Here is a 16,930-nt window from a genome sequence, read left to right as displayed (position 1 = left end):
GCGGCGCCCCTCCGGCCTCCGGCAGCCCGCCCGCAACTCTCACCTTTTTCTAAGAAGTTGATCACCGCCAGAGTCTTCGCCGCCTCCGCGACGCCGGGCTCGTCAGGAGGAGCCGAAGCCCCCTTAGGAGAGGGAGCCGCGCAGGGCGAGGGCGAACCATTGTCGGCGATCCTATTGAGCCGTTTTCTGCTCTTCTTGGAGGACATGATCAGAACGCAGCCTGGGAGTTGAAGCAGTAAAGCCGGCTCAACGTGCGCGCTTCACCGAGGGAAAAACTTCCGGGGCAGAAGTCAGCGAGGCTCCACCCCCCTGTGCCGTAATCCTCCGAGCGGAGCGCATCTGGAGAAGAACCGAGCGTCTTCGGAATCCGCCGTCTTTGAAGAGCTTGAAGAGGTTTTTCTGCGAAAGAAGACGGATTAGGTGGACGGAACCGTCATTTAGATTGTACATTCCTGAAAGACAAAACCTTTTCGTATTTCCAAGGCCTTCCCTATCCCTGAACACACGTGTGTTGAATTAAACTATGAGGGGAGGGCGGGAGAGCGATGGGAAAGTTTCTCCCCGCTTTCCCGGGGCCGGGCAAGTTCCTGGGGCGGGCGCGTGGACCGGACCTCGCGGTCTCTTGGATACAGCGCTACAAAGCAGGCAGCCCAGCTCGACTCTGGGAAGGGTGGGTGGCACGCTTCTAAAGTTTACGGTAGCGCGCTCCGCCAGGAGCACGGGGCGGGGCGACTGGGGCCGCAAGAGCGCGGCGGCGAGGCCGGTGCGGGGATGCCGCGGCTGCCGAGCGGGGGCTGCCTGCGCGGGCTGCTGGCCTTGGTCCGCTGCGCACGGCTCTCGGGCGGGCCCCGTAGGGCCTCGGGCGGGCCGGGTTGTGTGCCGGACCCCCCCGCCGAAGCTAGCCTGCTGCGGGGCGAGCTGGACAGATTCGGGGGCGTCTCTGTGCGCCTGGCGCGGCTGGACCGCGTGGACACGGTCACCTTCCAGAGGGCCCTGCAGGGCAAGTGTGCCTGGCCGAGGGCTTCCGGCCCCTGGGCGTCTAACGAAGTAACCCCGCGCTCTGCGCCGGCCGAGCCCCGAGCCCGGAGGAGGGGCGAGGGCGCGTGGCCGCCCCTCTCGCCCCCCGCAGCTTGCACGCTTCGCTGGGACATCTCTGAGGCAGTTGGGAGGGATGGGGACGATCCCACATCCTAGGATCGGCAGCCCTCGTGTCTGGCCCACTTTCTAGTGTGTGACCTTCACCTTGGGCCAGTTCTGTAAAGCACCGTTTCCTGTTGCGTGGAAGCAGATGACAGGAGTGCACGGGACGGCCGAGGGATACGTTGGATAATGCTTAGCATGTGACGTGCTTAGCATGGTTAATGCTCAGACGTACCAGTATCATTTCACTGTTATCTACTGTCATTTACAGAGCCGTGGTTGTGCCGGGCACTTTGCCCAGATGAAAATTCCTCACTCTCTAATACGGGTGGTGGGCAATGAGTGGACCGGGGTGGGTCCCAGAGGTCAGATCTGTGCACAAATCGGTCAGGGGCTGTCGCGTCGAGAACTGGAGTGTGCTTGTCCTTACGGAGCAGCAGGTGGTGGGTGGCTTCCGTGTTTTGTAAGAAAACTCCGCTCTTTGAACCTTGAGTCCAAAGATAAGGAACACTTCATATTGAGGCCTTGATTTGGTGGAACAGCCTGTTTTTCAAACTGCCCGCGAGGGTCCTCGTCGAACTGAAGGCCTAGCATGGAAATCCAGCCAGGGAAAGGTCTTGTGACACTAACTGGGAACTTCACAACGTCTCTGTCCTATTGTGCAGTATGGCAAGTGAGCAGTTATGTGACTATAATCGAGCCAGTTATTTCATTCTTTAATCATCCTCATTCCCAAACTACTGACCTCCACCTCATTTTCTCTCCTTGTGAATAATTGCTGACTCCAGCAATATCCCCCGTAGGAGAGTCAAATCAGTGTTCATCCCCTCATAGGTGTACATATGAGAGGTTAGATACAGGTATTTATTGCACACACTTGTCACTTGTTAGTGACCAAACAGATGACCGAAGCCTAGGTGATGCCAGTCAGCAAGGCAAAGCAGAAGGGGACTGTGTGTGGAGTCACACATCCAGGTTTCAAGTTCCAGGTACTGCCTCAAGCTTCACCAGGCATTAGGCAAATCACAGAAAATATCTGCCTTTTAGGTTGCTCATGTGAATAATGCCAGCCCTAATTACTTTACTGGATAGATGTGATCAAAGGTAAATTATGTGAAACTAATTTATAAACTCGGAAATACTATATACTTTTTATTTAATAAAACAAATCATTGTACTCTAAGTGCTAGACACTGTTTTAAGAACTTGACAAATATTAAGCCATTTAATCCCACAACAACCCTGTGAGGCAGGTACTATTATCCTCATTGTAAAGATGATGGTGCTGAGGCACAGAGAGATTATTACCTCCCTGGCTATAGAATCTAGTCTCACTGCACCGTGCTGCTTCTAAGAGCTAGTGCCGGTTCCATTGTTACTGAGAACCATAACAAAACTGAATGGCCTTGTGTATAAAGAGAAACCAAAAAAATTCTGATGATCATGTGGACCTTCAAACGTGCCTTTGCACAGCCCCTCACTGCTTTCACATGCACCCTCACACGCACCCTGGGTCTGTCACTGTTAGGCACAATGATTTTTCAAAATTTTCTACAACTAGCATACATTATATAAAGTTATATTTTAACCACCTTGAAATGTATAAAAAAAAATTGACAGAATTCTTAAAGAATAAATTGAAGGCCATAATAGTATTTTTTCTTTTTTTTTTTTTTTAATGCTTACAGCACCTGGCCTTCCTAGGCGGTCTCCCATCCAAGTACTAACCAGGCCTGCCGCTGCTTAGCTTGCGAGATCAGACGGGATCAGGCGTGTTCAGGGTGGCATGGCTGTAGACTGTAATGGTCATTTAAAAAGGTTAAAACTAAGATGTTAAAAGGAACACCATTAAAATGGCATTTTATTTTGTTTAAATCAGTTTATTTATTTGTTCATGCTACAACTAGTAATGACCAGTTACATGCTGAGCATTGTGTCCGGTGAATATATCTTTTACGTGAATATTAAAGATCACCACCTTACTGACTATTCTCAAGGAATTCAGTCTGTTGGAAAAATCATAAACAAGGTGGTCGACATAAGAAAACATGGTAATCCCCATGCTGCTGCTGTGACATTTTGGGATTTCCCCCGCATCTCTAACTAGTAATGGAAGTAGATGCTTAAGATGGCTTCCTGGAGAAGGTGACATCCTGAGATGAGTTTGAATTTATTCCGCTCCTCTCACTGGAAAATACTGATAGCATTTTATCCTCTGCATTTTAGCTGCAGTGCAGCAGTGGAGATCAGAAGGTAGAGTAGCGGCGTGGCTGCACATCCCCATCCTGCAAAGCCGATTCATTGCCCCGGCCGCTGCCCTGGGCTTCTGCTTTCACCACGCAGAATCAGACTCATCCACGCTGGCCTTGTGGCTGGGAGACGGGCCCAGCCGACTCCCAGGATACGCTACCCATCAAGTGGGAGTTGCAGGTCAGTTTCTAACTCATGATACTCAGAATTAACTTTTTAGAGGTTCACCCGATTTTTTGTTCTTACAGATGGGCAACAGTTTATTCTCATGGAATGAATAATCTGATGAACGATTATTCTCCTTGAGACTAGTGTTAGTGCTTTGAATAGACAAAGTTTGCCCTGTGCATCAGCAGAGGGCAGCAGAGAGAACAAGCAAGTTCAGTGTTAAGTTTTTCCAAAGGATATGTTTGAACATGTTTTACACAGATATTTGACCTTCACTACTCAAATAGTAACACTGAATTGGGATCAGGGAATAAATTCATTATGATGAAGCATATTAGTACTAATTATGTGAATTAGCAGAATAAAATAACTTAGGTTGAATGTAAAGTAAAGCAAACCAAGTTTTCAATGATTCAAACATTACTTAAAGACATTCCCATTAAGTTACTGTGCCAAACAGTTGTTTAAAATAGCATAATTCAAATGTAGAATTTAGAAGTCACTGATTAGCTTCAGAGACAATCTTGAGAGAAGACTCACTTTAGGTTAAGACACGGGTTCTCAAATTGTAGCGTGCAAACCTTAGAAGGCTTGTTAAAACGGACGCCGGGCCCCACCCGAGTTTCCGAGCGCCTGCTGGAACCCAGGCCCACTGGCCGCTAGTCTCCGCGCTGCGTGAACTCGGAATAGTAACTATTTGAGCCATCAAATAGTTACTATTTGAGCCATCAGAATGATGCCACTCGCGGGATTATTGTGAGGAACACCTGGGGCAATGCACGTAAGGAATTTAGCACAGTCCCGACTAATGATCATGATGTAATAGTAACCGCTTTTAACCCCGGAGCTCTTTAGATCGCACTTTTACCTTGTGACCAGCAGGGGACGCTCACGCCGTGCTTTAGCGATGCTGGTTTCGTCGTTGGGATATTTTGCTCAGGTTCATAGTGAATTCATTAGGGAAAAGTTCAATTTGAGTAATCACGAATTATTAAAAGAGCAGGTGTCTTTGGTATTTTTTTGTCATTCTATCCCTTGTAAAGTCCAATTAAATTATAGTTTACATTTTCTACCAGAAGCCATCATTAATGTTTATTTCACGTAGCGGTTTTCCTTCTTGCTTTAAAATACTAAAATGTGTTTTCATTTCAGAGAAAATTGCTCTTCCTTGTGTTACCCATACCACCGCCTTCAACATTTTATCTCTACATAGCAATTATCACCTTCTCGTGTTCTATAGAATTTTTTTCATTTGTCACCTCCTCACACACACCACACTGTGAGCCCCGTGAAGACTGGGAATTTGTTCACCCAGAAAAGTGCCCGACACATAACAGGAGCTCAAGCAATATACTGTATATTGTACCTATATCTATTATATATAGGAACTCAATTAATATTGAAAGCATGGACAAATAGGTGGAAAATATCTTTTTAATAATATCTTCCCATGTTATGTAAATACAAATATTTTTAAATTATAGCATTGAAGGAACCTAATACAAATCATTAAAGTATCATAAAAGATTCAAGATTGCCCAAAGAGAAATAGAAAATAAATTTTATTTTTGAGTCCGTAATCTCTAGCCAAATGCTTAGTGTGCTGGGCAATGGGTATGATGAATGAATAAAAGAAACAGAATAGGACTTGAAACATATGTAAAATAAAGAAGTACTCCAAAGTAATGTACTGGTATGTGATAGAGATGTGTGCATAGGCGATAAACAAACTTAGGTGGCTTCAGCGGGGTCTTGATCCGAATAATGAGATGTTTTTTGATTTGGATCATCAAGGGGCACAAGTCATGTTCTATGCACAGTGACTCAAGGAATACAAACAGGAAGGGAAACATACTCATTTCTTCAATAAATATTTTCAAGCACTTAAAATTATCTGGACACTAAAGTAAATACTATAAAAGGATGAAAAGATTATTTAACTGTGTATCATCAGAAAGACAATTCAGAGAAATTTTGCAGATGGCAATCCTACAAGTCGGCATCCACTAGAACCATCATTGGTTAAGAGAACCTGGTACCTGAGCAACCAGTTTCTGGCTGGAGAGTTTACACTTTCGTGGATGAGGTGGTACAGAACCAGGCCTTTGGGATGGGTCCCAGGCCACAGGTCACAGTATGGAAGGAGCCTAAGATGAATGAAATGGATGTTTCTCAAGTATCTTTTATTTTTTCCCTCAACAGGAGCTGTATTTGATGAAAATACTAGAAAAATATTGGTTGTACAAGATCGACATAAAGTAAGTCGCTTCTGCTTTATAAATTGTTCAGTTCTCTTTAGAGAAAAAAAATGTAGAAATTTTGATATGCTCCAGGAATTACAGAAAGCTGTTTTAAAAGTCATTTCTAAGCAGTTATAGATGATATGGATGTTCTTTTAATCCCCCAAAATGCTTATGCAGGCCTTGAAAATGCCAGGGTGGCCTCGCTCTTGCTCGCCATCTATATCGTATGGCTACGGGAAAGTTATGGCTGCCTGTATTTAACTGGGGAGACAGCTGTTTCTAACAGACTGTCAGGATTTTCTTCCACTCATCCAACGTTCATTAAGCACGAGCCAGTGCTGAGAAGACAGATAGTAACAGTGTCCGATGTCCCGCATCTCACTGTCTTCTTAGGAAAGCAGTCACAGCAGACAGTAACGATTTCCTTTGCCTTTAAAAAGCCTCTAAAGACTTCTCAGAAGAGGTGACAATTCACTTGAGTCTTGAAGAATGAGTATGAGCTTGCCAGGAAAAAAGCAGGGGAGAGGTAGAAAAAGACCGAGAACGTGAGAATTGCATACGCAAGGGCCCAGTGTTCAGAAAGGAACTGTTACGGAATCTTAGTCCATTCAAGTTACTGTGTGGTTCAGACAACACACATTATTTCTCACAGGTATGGGTGTTGGGAGGCCAAGGTCAAGGCACCGGCAGAATCGATGTCTGGCGAGGTCCCCACTTTCTGGTTCATAGACCTCTCCCTTCATTTCCTCACGTGCCAGGAGGGACAAGGGCATCCTCTGGGATCTCTTCTGCAAGGGCACTACTCCGGTTCATGAGGGCTCCACTTAAGACACAGTCACATCTCGAAGGCCCCACCTCCCACCACGACGTCGGGGGTTAGGCTCAGCCTGTGGGCCGGGTGGGGGCGGGGGCGGGCATAAACATTCAGCCGTCGCACAGCGTGATCATGGTAAGAAGTTCGTTGTGGCCGGGAGTGCAGGGAGCGGCACGCTGTTTGACCTGGGAGCTGGACTGGGGACAGAACGTAGAGCCTTGTGCACCAAAGTAAGGAGCTTAGGCAACTGGAACCAAAGAAGGGGTCTAGGAAAAGCACCACGGTTGGAGACCTGATGTTTTCCGGCTCACTCAGGAGTCTTAGTAAGACTGACAGAGATTAATCATTTTGATACTTTCTGAGACTTCGATAAATGTTGGTGGACAGTCAAACACGTTTTCCCATTGTTTAAAAATTTTAAGTGACTATTTGTAATGATAGCTGAAAGCAGCATCACACGCTTCTCAGAAATGCTACCTAAGCTTTCTTCTAGTCTTCTCATAAGCAACGTTCGAAGTGTTAGTTGAGGCAGGATCTCTGACTCGCCCTAAACTTTATCAGCAGAAGCTTAATCAGGCACCTGGAGTGGCATTGCGCTTGGCCCAGTGTCCCTCCTCCTTCCTCCTGCCTCGCAGCCTGTTGCTGAGCCTAAAAAGGGAGTCCCCTGGCAACGTGGAGATCGGGTGGCAGGGTCCCGGCCCCAGCCGCACCAGGCGGAGCACAGAGGGTGGGTTTGCAGCTGAGAGACAGTAGCGTCAACTTATCAGAAATGCATAGGAGCCCCAGGCCGCACCCCAGACCTGCCGGGTCAGAACCTCCGAGATGCCACTCAGCAGCTTGTGCTCACGGGCCCTCTGGGCGATTCAGGTGCGTGGTCAAGTTTGCGAACCACCAGACTAGAACACTGGGCTCCAGATTCTTCATTCACTGATTTGCAAACCTGCCAGTGATCAGTTCTTTAAGACTGAAACAGTGCTGCCTCTCGGGGTCTGACTGTGCCCCTCCTCGGCTGCTAGGCATTTGGGGGAGGCAGAGGCTAGACAGATTCATGTTATCTAAGACTTTGTTTTCTTCATAGATTAAGTAGATATTCCGAATTAGGGTTTTGATTTTTTTTTTAATTTCTGTAATTATTTTGGTATTAGGTAGAATTTACGCATAGACGATAGCTGTATTTGACCATAAACGACGATCGGCATTATTTCCAGACATCTGAGCCAGTTTTTCTCCTTAAGTGCCTCCCTGTCCCCAGGAACTGGTGTCAAGTGTTTCTTGCAGAGAGAACTTTAGCCCTCACCACAAGCATATGTGCACACTCGAACCCAAATCTAAAATGACACTTAAAACGTGTGCTTTCTCCTTTCCTACCGATCTGTTGCAATCCTTCGCCCCACCCCGATTTTGAGGAATAAAAGACCTACAGTGGCTCGATCTTGTAAACTGGGTTCTAAAGAGCGGAGTCATGGTAGGACCTGTTCGTTCATTCACTTGGCATTGCTGAGCTCCCATACGTGCCACGTTGTCGGCTCTGTTCTAAGCACTAAGCGAACATTAGCGAGCAAAGGAAAGCTTCTGTGTCTGGAGCTTATATTAGGGAACACGCAAATAATCAGCAGATGAATAAATAACATGTAAGGTGGCAGTGTTATTAGAAAAGTAACTGCTGTATCATGCAATAATTTCTGTATGCCTTGGCCCTCACACTCAATACATTTTTGTTGAATGAACAAACTTATTACGAGATCTCTACGGCAGCTTCTCTCTCATGTAGCATCTAAACGCAGTGGCTCTGAATTCTAAAACTTGAGTGTGGCAGATTTAAAACTACAATGGTTAAAATAAAAATTACCAAATTTCTGTCATCTGACCGAGCTGGAATAAAGGAAGCCCGAGAAGGTCAAATCACACGAGAACCAAAGGGAAGAGCCTGGCGGGTCAGCACCCTTGTTCTAGGTCTGGGGATGAGGCTGAAAGACACTGCTCGTCCTGTGGGGGTTCCGACTCCACGAGCTCCTGGTTGGGGTTTCTGCGGCCGTGCCCAGGAAGGGCCCGAGGCTGACCATAGGTGTAGGAACAGACGGTGTCTGTGGGGTTAGGGACATAATAAGGAAAAGCGACCAGAAAATAGACCACCCTTACATGCCCTTTCTAGAAATCCTAAAACAAACTCGAGGCATCTTCAGGATAAGCTTCGAAAGAAACAGTGCTATTAACTTGAAATCATTTTAACAGAGAAAATACCTTACATTCTTTATCTCTGAAAAGTGCATTAAAAATAATTCTTGCCCTTTGCTGATATTTCTTGGGCTAGCAATTCCTAACACCGAGGAAGGCGGGGTTCCAGAGTGATAGATGAGACCACCTTATGTCATCCAGTCTTCTACTTTGCATTCGCCCCTACACACACACACACACACACACACACACACACCACACCCCCAGGAACATCAGATGTACTACTGGCAAATGTACAGGAAAAACTTGCCATCACATCCACATTCTGAAATATGACGGAACTACTCTATATGGTGTAAAATTACATTTCCATAAGCTAAAAGGATACTTTACCTTTCGGGGTGTGTAAGAATCAGACATACTTGAGGAACTAGATAGACGACGTAACTAATTCAAACAGGAGGGGTCACACATGTGAATGCTGAGTAGCACCCAACAGGCACGAGAACTTTGAGAAGAGTATTTCTTTTAGAAGAGAGTGGAAAGTTCTTTTTTTTAAGATCGGAGGGGAAAGGATCATGGAATTTTACACTTGAAGCATAGGCATGTTTTGTCTTCTTTGCTGGAAGGGGAACAAAGATGAAAACAGATAACGGGCAGTATTGAAAAGCCTCCCTTAGCCCTTCCTCAGCAACCTTTCCCTCAGGAAACAATACGCTGGGAAGATAGAATAATAGTAAATCACTAGCGAAGTAATAAATCTCATGCCAATCAGAAGATTCTACATAGGGAACTCAGTAGGCAACAGGCAGACACAGAGACATTTGGTACCAAACTAGACTTTAGTTCACATTCACAAGGCCCGGAGGAGTGGAAGTCTAGGATGGAGACTCCAGCGGGGTTTACAGAGAATGTGCCAGTGAGGTCTGAAGAAAAGAGCAAAGGTACGTGAACAAGCAGTGAGCAGTGGTACAGGGTCGGTGGGAGCAGATCGATGTCTAAAATCAAGAGAAACAATGGATGGAATCGGACTGCCTGGATTTTAACCCTGAGTTGACTACACACTAGCTGTGTCATCCCAGGCAAGTGATGAAATCCTTTTATGCCCTCAGTTTCTGCACTTATAAAATGGGAACAATAGTCCTTCATGGGTTACTGTAAAGTTTAAATGTGTGTAATTCTTATTTAAAAAAAAAAAGCCATTTAGCAGCTTCTGGAACACGGTAGACATTCAATATACGTTACCTGGTACTTATTATTTATTATTAATGTATTGCTAAACCCAGTTAATGGGAGCATTCTTTAATATTTTAAAAAATGAGAAGACATACTCGTCTCTCCCTTGATCAGACCACGTAACCAGGTTTTCAGGCCACGTAACTTAGGCCGCTCCACCTGCCACTGAAAACTAACAGCGGACTCAAGCTTTTGGGGGGAGAGGAAGCAGTTTTTTCACCCATTTCCCATTTAGGCAAAAAAAAGTGCAGCTCGCTGCCAGCTTTAATTTTACATAAACATGCTCTGTGAGGCTGAAGCAAATCTGACTGGTTTTCAATGTGAAATAAAAACTGTCCTTGGAGCTATTTCTACATAGAACTCGTCTCTAATCCTAATGTAACAGAAACGTGTACATAAATTGGATTCATCCGATGCATCTTTGGCTTATAGCTGTTCGAGAATGATGTTAACATCACATGTAGGAATACTTCATGTTCTAGGACTTGACATTTTCAGCGATTGAGAATTACTATATTTTGTAAATGAAAATACCACTACAGAATGCTATAAGTAGAGTGATGTCATGTTTCCAAAGATTATAAATGTACTAGAGTGATATGAAAATAATAATAAAAGTGAGATATTTCGTGGCGGACTTTGGGGGTAAGGTTGGGGCTGTGACCCGTGAGTTACCTTGGGGTAGACGCTGTAGCCACAAGTGCCACTGGCAAGTATTCTTGGGGCGAATGGGAAATGGGTTAAATGAAGCACTTTACAGCTAAGTGGTACCAGAAAATAGCGCCAACTGCTCACCGGCATAAAAACATACTTCATTCTTCCATAGCTAAGATTTATGAAATAATCCGAATCAAATTTTTGTGAGCTGTTTCAATCCTTAGGTCTAGCATGTTTCCCTTGTGATACGTTCAAATCTCCAAATTTAATCAACAATTCCTAAATTATTAGTCAAGTTTAGGTAAACATTTTGAAAGCTGACTTTCACTGTTTGGGGGAAACGTGTTTTGTTAGAATCTATGGTGGTGAAGTCCAATAACCTATCGGACAAAAGACGGCATAGTTTCTGTAGGAACATAGCCTCTGGAACCATTTCAAAGTGGAATCCCAAAGACAATGCATTAATGCAGAGATACACTTAGAGATTCATTCCTACGTTAATAAAACATCACATGCGTCACGACCTCGAGTCGGAGCCAGACACGGAAGGGTGGGAAGCCGGAGTTCTGTACCCACATCATCAGCAGTCGGTGGAAACTCTGGGAACCACGCCACCGTCCCCAGCCTAGCATAGCTGGGGGATGACACACTCTTTGAGCAGCACTCACTCGTCTAGGAAACGAGAGGGTCACAACGCACACCAGTAAAAGGTCCATAAACCTGTCTTGTGAATGAAGAGTATGAGGCGTCCTGGCTTCAAGCTGCAGCCTCTACGATACGGTGAGGGACAGACAGAACAGAACTCTAACAGGAAAATTAATCATGTCGGCCGTAAGAACATTGTCCCCTGCCATTTCATAATTATTTGTAATCAGCTTTCCATGTTTATCCCCATTCCATGATCAGATCATCGCACCTGCCCCCCACCCCCGAAAAAAGTATACAAAAGACCCAAGAACTTTAATCGATTTTATTCACACTACCCATGGAGAAGCAATTACATCTTTACATAAAATTATTAACACACAGAACAAGAGAACCTTAAGATTAATATAACTAATTAGACACAATACAGAATATGAATGTGAAATTAAAAATAGTATACTGTAGTGATCCAATTTATACTGTATTTTCTACTTATTTATAGCAGCATCTGTAAGATTCCTCTATTTGTTAATAGTTAACTAGCAGCAACATTTTTTAAATTACACAAATTCAGTAGATGTTTCCCTCCACTGTTTCATTCATATGGAATTTAACACAACCAACAAAACCACTTCTATGTCCCGGAGTAGATGGCGGGGAAAGACTTCATAAGGTACCAGTTTCCCCCAAAAAGAAGGAAGAGAGGAGGAAGGAAACTGAAAAAAAAAAAAGCATGTGATTATGAAAAAACGAATTCTCAATAACCTTGTCCAATTATGTGGATTGCCAGATATGGGTGCATAAAAGCTATGTTAACTTTATTTTCTTACTGCAGTTGAAAAATATGTGGAAGTTCCCAGGAGGCTTGTCGGAGCCTGGAGAAGATATCGGTGTGTATTGTACACATTTTTGATTGGCTTGAAAATGTGGAGGAAATTCATGTGTTTACTTTCCTGCTCTATAGTTGAGAATAAGATTTTAAATTTCCTAATTGGTTCAAAGTCAGAAATTTTCAGGTTACTTCAGGGCTGATAGAAAATTAGCAGCAAAACTTGTAAAATTACAACCCATTCCATTAGTCTGAATAATCCCCTTAGGAGCCCACCACCTGTTCTTCAACTTAGGGCTGCTTCTGGAATAATGTGCTTGAGAATGAGGAGGTTTGGATAGTCATCAGTTTAGCATTAAGGGTTATATTGGATGTGATTAAAATTGTTGGAATTAAACTCTGAGAAAACGCAAATTCTTGGCCTTTTCATCACACAAGGATGAACTAACTTTTAAGTGAACTTTGAAACGTTTTATTGACAAAGTCAGTTTTAGAGCAGTGGTGATGTAATTCTTCTCCGTACGAGAATCTTATCTGCTGTTTATTTTGAATAGTCAGGAAGGCAAAGCATAGTGAAATGTCTCATATGAGAAGGTCTCACGTGAGAGCTAACTCCCCAAGAGAACTTACTGAGCTCCGTATCGAAGACGGAACATGACACAAGCTAAGAATGCTCACCATCACTGAGTTCACAGGAAGCAGATGGAAGACTAGAAACCCAGTTTTCCCACCTGTTCCGTACACCACTGCATCCAACGCCGTCCCTGTCGTCATAAAGGAGGAGGTGCCTCATTTGATGCCCTGCTGTTCACCCATGCCATTCCCCCCTCAGTATGCATACGTCCGTTCTCTTCAGCCCACGTGTGTATGAAGGCAGTTTCCTAAATTATCTGTAAATATTTTATTTAAAAATACGATTTTTAAAGACGTTACACAGATTAAAATGCCCTATATACAGCCAACTCCAAACAACCAATAAGTAAATTTACTACATTCAAATATATCCATAGGAAATTTTGGTTTTTAGGTATTGACCTTTTGCTTAGATTCTGCTAGGTCTTCTGTGAAATCAAAGAGGATTTGGGAGTGTCGTGAGTGCTGGAAGGAAAAGCCGTTGTTCTAGAACACCTAATTATCGTACAGTGTCCTGTGACGCAGGAGAGCATGTCGGTGAACGAGGAAGCTGACGTTCACGTCCTCACTCAAGCCGCCACGCACAGAGCAGTGTCCGGGAGGTCTGCGTAGCCTCCTCCTCTGACTCCTGCCTTCTCAATGAACTGACAACCTTCATTTGAGTTTTTAGGGGGCTTCTGAATTTCCGATATATTTAAACGCACTCGAAGAAACACATTTCAAAGCCAAATATGTATCATTTTAGGCGTAAGTGTACTAAGAACCCTTCAAGTCCAGGTAGTTGAGAATTCGCTACTTTTTAAAAGTATTTGTGGTCGTCACAACCACCCAGCGCTCCGGAGATCACACATGTGCCTCAACCACGTGGAATTAAGAAAGAGCAGCAGCGGCCCGGAGTAGCACCCCCGGGAGTAGCGCCAGTGAGAGCTTCGCCTTAGGACGGCTAGAGGCGGTGGCGGACGGGAGAGGCCTGTCAGTGACACGCACGGGGGCGGCCTTTACTTTCAACCTAATCCTATTATTAAATATTACAAAATAGAAATAACAAGTATAAACTCCATTTCATTACTGTCCTGTGACGTATTTAAACATCTCTCTCAATCAGCAAAAATAAAAACGTAAGCCTCTTGGTTTCCCTATGTTCTTCAAAACAGCAAATGTTACTTCGGTTTAGCTTATAGCACATTAAAATAATACAGGTACAGCACAGTAAGGCACTCGATCCGGATAAGAAATTTTAATTCATGGCGAACCCCCTGGGGAAGAGCTTCTCTCGCACCCTGGATGCAGAGCGCGCACTTGCCCGTTCAGTTTTCAGTCCTAGTCATTGACAGGCTGACGCAGCTTAAACCGGACCAGCCACCCAGGCGGTGCTGGTTTGGGGTCGGCCACCACGGTGGCTGCTGAGCTGGGCAGACGGCGGAATGGCACACAGCCCTGTCCTGTGCTTCTGTGATGCAGAACAGGCTAGACTTGGGAACCAAATCCCTGCTCTTAGTGGAACCAAGAGCTAAATAGGCCCCACCCCGCCTGTTATCTTTCAGAGCATTTAAAGAAAAATAAACATTGAAACAATCATTATGTGAGATCAGCAAATGACGTGTAAAATTTAAGACTCTTGCCACAATCTTTAACAAATTGAATAACAAACACGTATGCCAGACTGAGAATTATGGAAGTCGGCATGTACTTAAAAACGGCAGACAAATGTCTGCGTTTCACACCTCCTTCTCCCCAAACAGCTTAGGGGGAAAAAACGGAGCATACCCGGAGAATAGGAAAGGCAGTCTACAGCAGAGCCCACGGCAACGGGACAGTTTTCCTGACTTCCTCCTCCTTGCCCAGTCTTCACCAGTAAGACCACTGAGAAGGCAAAGGGAATTTACTGTTTGACAAACAAGTAAATGGAGGCACTAATGGGCATCTGAACAAACATCTATACAACTGTATAGCGTTTCCCAGCAAACTGGGGGAGGAAGGCAGCTGTTCTAAGGGCTCCTCATGGGCACTCTGGGTGACAATGACAGAGCATCGCGGAATTTAGAGTTCATCTGGATAGTTAGAAAAAGCAGCCACCAAAAAATGTTAATGGCAAGAAAATCCTGCCCTATGCATTGGCATATTTCTGAAAAGTCAACCTTATAAAATGTAAAAACCCTTGCTGTATTATAAGATTCTGTGTATTACAAGTTTTTTGAAAAGCTCTGAAGGAGCGACTGCAGCGTTTGGGTGTTGGAGGAGTGAACCCCAGTTCTTGGGAATCTCAACCGAAGGCGATGACCCACTTCCCCAGCGGGATTCCACTGAGACCACGGGTCAGAGCGAAACAGAGAGGCCAGGGACGCATCTGCCGTGTGGTTTCAGAGGCCCCGCAGCCCCTCAGCCCACGTGGCCCAGGGGGTGGCATCTTTCAGGGTTCAGCACATCCTGCAGCTCCACACCTCAGAAGGAAGGATGGGTCGCTTTTCCCTGATACTGACAGGTACACGTTCAGGCTGTGCTGGTGGATAATCGGGAGCAGGATAATACAGGAGAAATATGTAAGAATATTAACTGCAGCTTTGCAACCTATGTTTTCACCTTTTGGGAAACTGAGCAGGAAGAGGTTAAAAATATGTGACTTTAAAAGCATACAAGTGGGGAAGCCCCCAAGCAGCAGCCAAAGAAACATTCCTATTTCAAAAGCTTCTTAGAGGGACAGCTGTAAGGAGATCCTTTGGTATAGCAGGATGTCCAGGAGGCAGAGAGTTTGCACTGAGCACTTCACTTTCTTAGGGTGAAGTTTTGCTTTTGAATCTTTAGGTGATGATACTTTAAATGAAATCCTTGATTAGATTTGCAGATCCGTGGCTTGATTTGCAGAGTGTTCTTTCCTTGACCTGTGCGTGGTCCTTGCACGTAGGAGACACGGCAGTCCGAGAAGTCTTTGAGGAGACCGGTGTAAGGACGGAATTCAGGTCCATCCTGAGCCTCCGGCAACAGCACGGCGTCCCCGGAGCTTTTGGGAAGTCGGACATGTACGTCGTCTGCCGCCTGAAGCCACGTTCATTCAGCATCGACTTCTGCCAGCGTGAGTGCCTGCGGTGTGAGTGGCTGGACCTCACGGACCTGGCCAGCACCGAAAACGCCACCCCCGTCACCAGCAGAGTGGCTCGGCTGCTGCTCTACGGGTTCAGGGCAGGGTTTGACAAGATTGACCTGACCACGGAGGAACTTCGGGCGGCTTACACAGGCAAGCTCTGCAAACTCTACCACAGGGAGCTGCCTGACAGTTACAAACGATGACGGGGCGCGCTGAATTCCTCCTTACGTGTCTGGAAAGGTTTTAAGTAAGTTGTGCATGTAGAGTAATGTGTGACATGCCGTGAGAGAAGTGCACGTCTTGGGTTAACCAAATATCTGACTTGAATATCCTAACGTCTGTGCGTGCCACGAAGAAAATGTGAAAGTGCGTATTTAAAAGCCTCTTTTCAAATGAAGCAAATGTATGAAAATCTTGTGGCTCTAACTTAGCTTCACTTGATTAAGGCAAGTGCTTTATAAAAGGCGGAAGTTATACATTTTCTAAGAATTTTTGTTTTTCTTTACTAAGGCAATGATTAAATATTTTACTATTAGATAAAAGGTTATCTGACCAGTTATCCAGAAAAGTTATCCTTTTTCTCTCATGAACAAATTTCTAAAATATTCCTCTTCTTTCACATGAAATGAGATCAGACGTTGCCATTAAGATCAGCTCTTAGCAGACATTGGAAGAAAAAGTATAGCTTTCTGCCCAGGGCCTGTTTTGGGTCCAAGTTTATACTGCCCAGTTCGTTTCAATGCCACGTACCAACTGGAGTATTTCCTTGACCGGTAAGTATTGTAGTTATTAGACTCCAGTCGTTCAAAAAAGAAACACTCGTCCGTAACACATTTCTGAAAAATAAAGGCAGAATCAGTAGTTGTTATGGCTGCTGTTTGTTATACTTTTCACATTAGATGTCTATGACAGTTCACTGCCCGTTCTGCCCAGCAGGACAGTCAACCCAGCAGGACAGTCAGGGCAACCGCCGACACACACTATGTGCCAGGCGGCGGGGCAGCTTCCGCCAGAGGACTTTGTTCCAGCCCCGGTGAGGGACAGGCCAGGTGCCAAGC

At 45.0% G+C, this 16,930-nt stretch overlaps 3 protein-coding genes and 1 pseudogene across 5 annotated transcripts in view; 1 reads left to right on the top strand and 3 right to left on the bottom strand.

Annotated features, from left to right (window-relative positions):
* The window catches only part of AFG2A (AAA ATPase AFG2A), a 232,585-nt gene that overhangs the window by 205,989 nt on the left and 9,666 nt on the right, over positions 1 to 16,930 (bottom strand). Inside the window, exon 2 of the mRNA XM_039879553.1 lies at positions 44 to 399. Within this exon, the coding sequence (XP_039735487.1) occupies positions 44 to 206 (163 nt within the window). The 5' untranslated portion in view covers positions 207 to 399. The remainder of the gene's footprint in view (positions 1 to 43; positions 400 to 16,930) is intronic.
* NUDT6 (nudix hydrolase 6) lies at positions 751 to 16,736 on the top strand. Of its 3 annotated transcripts, none has more exons than XM_039879560.1 (5): positions 751 to 1,000; positions 3,367 to 3,570; positions 5,761 to 5,816; positions 12,164 to 12,218; positions 15,693 to 16,736. In XM_039879560.1, the coding sequence occupies exons 1-5, from the start codon at positions 772 to 774 to the stop codon at positions 16,073 to 16,075; spliced, it is 927 nt and encodes a 308-aa protein (XP_039735494.1). In that variant the 5' UTR covers positions 751 to 771; the 3' UTR covers positions 16,076 to 16,736. The 3 variants fall into 3 exon arrangements, with proteins under 3 accessions (XP_039735494.1, XP_039735495.1, XP_039735496.1); XM_039879561.1 differs by having other exon boundaries at positions 863 to 1,813; XM_039879562.1 differs by lacking the exons at positions 751 to 1,000; positions 3,367 to 3,570; positions 5,761 to 5,816 and adding an exon at positions 5,842 to 9,734.
* Positions 2,820 to 2,938, bottom strand: LOC120616308 (uncharacterized; annotated as a pseudogene).
* The window catches only part of FGF2 (fibroblast growth factor 2), a 61,928-nt gene continuing 56,636 nt past the window's right edge, over positions 11,639 to 16,930 (bottom strand). The window contains 1 exon segment of the mRNA XM_039879665.1: positions 11,639 to 16,708. Coding sequence (XP_039735599.1) covers positions 16,523 to 16,708 — 186 coding nt within the window. The 3' untranslated portion in view covers positions 11,639 to 16,522.

Source organism: Pteropus medius, unplaced genomic scaffold (assembly GCF_902729225.1).
Source record: "Pteropus medius unplaced genomic scaffold, Ma_sr-lr_union100, whole genome shotgun sequence".
Taxonomy (NCBI): Eukaryota; Metazoa; Chordata; class Mammalia; order Chiroptera; family Pteropodidae; genus Pteropus; species Pteropus medius.
The sequence above is the reverse complement of the archived record's forward strand: the minus strand, read 5'-3'. Positions and strand labels throughout refer to the sequence as shown.

Excerpts from the sequence above, each read along its gene's own strand:
- NUDT6 (XM_039879560.1), top strand. The coding sequence starts at position 772 with ATGCCGCGGCTGCCGAGCGGGGGCTGCCTGCGCGGGCTGCTGGCCTTG. Across the intron at positions 1,001-3,366 it reads CTTCCAGAGGGCCCTGCAGG|CTGCAGTGCAGCAGTGGAGA; the intron begins GCAAGTGTGCCT and ends TCTGCATTTTAG. Across the intron at positions 12,219-15,692 it reads GGAGCCTGGAGAAGATATCG|GAGACACGGCAGTCCGAGAA; the intron begins GTGTGTATTGTA and ends CCTTGCACGTAG.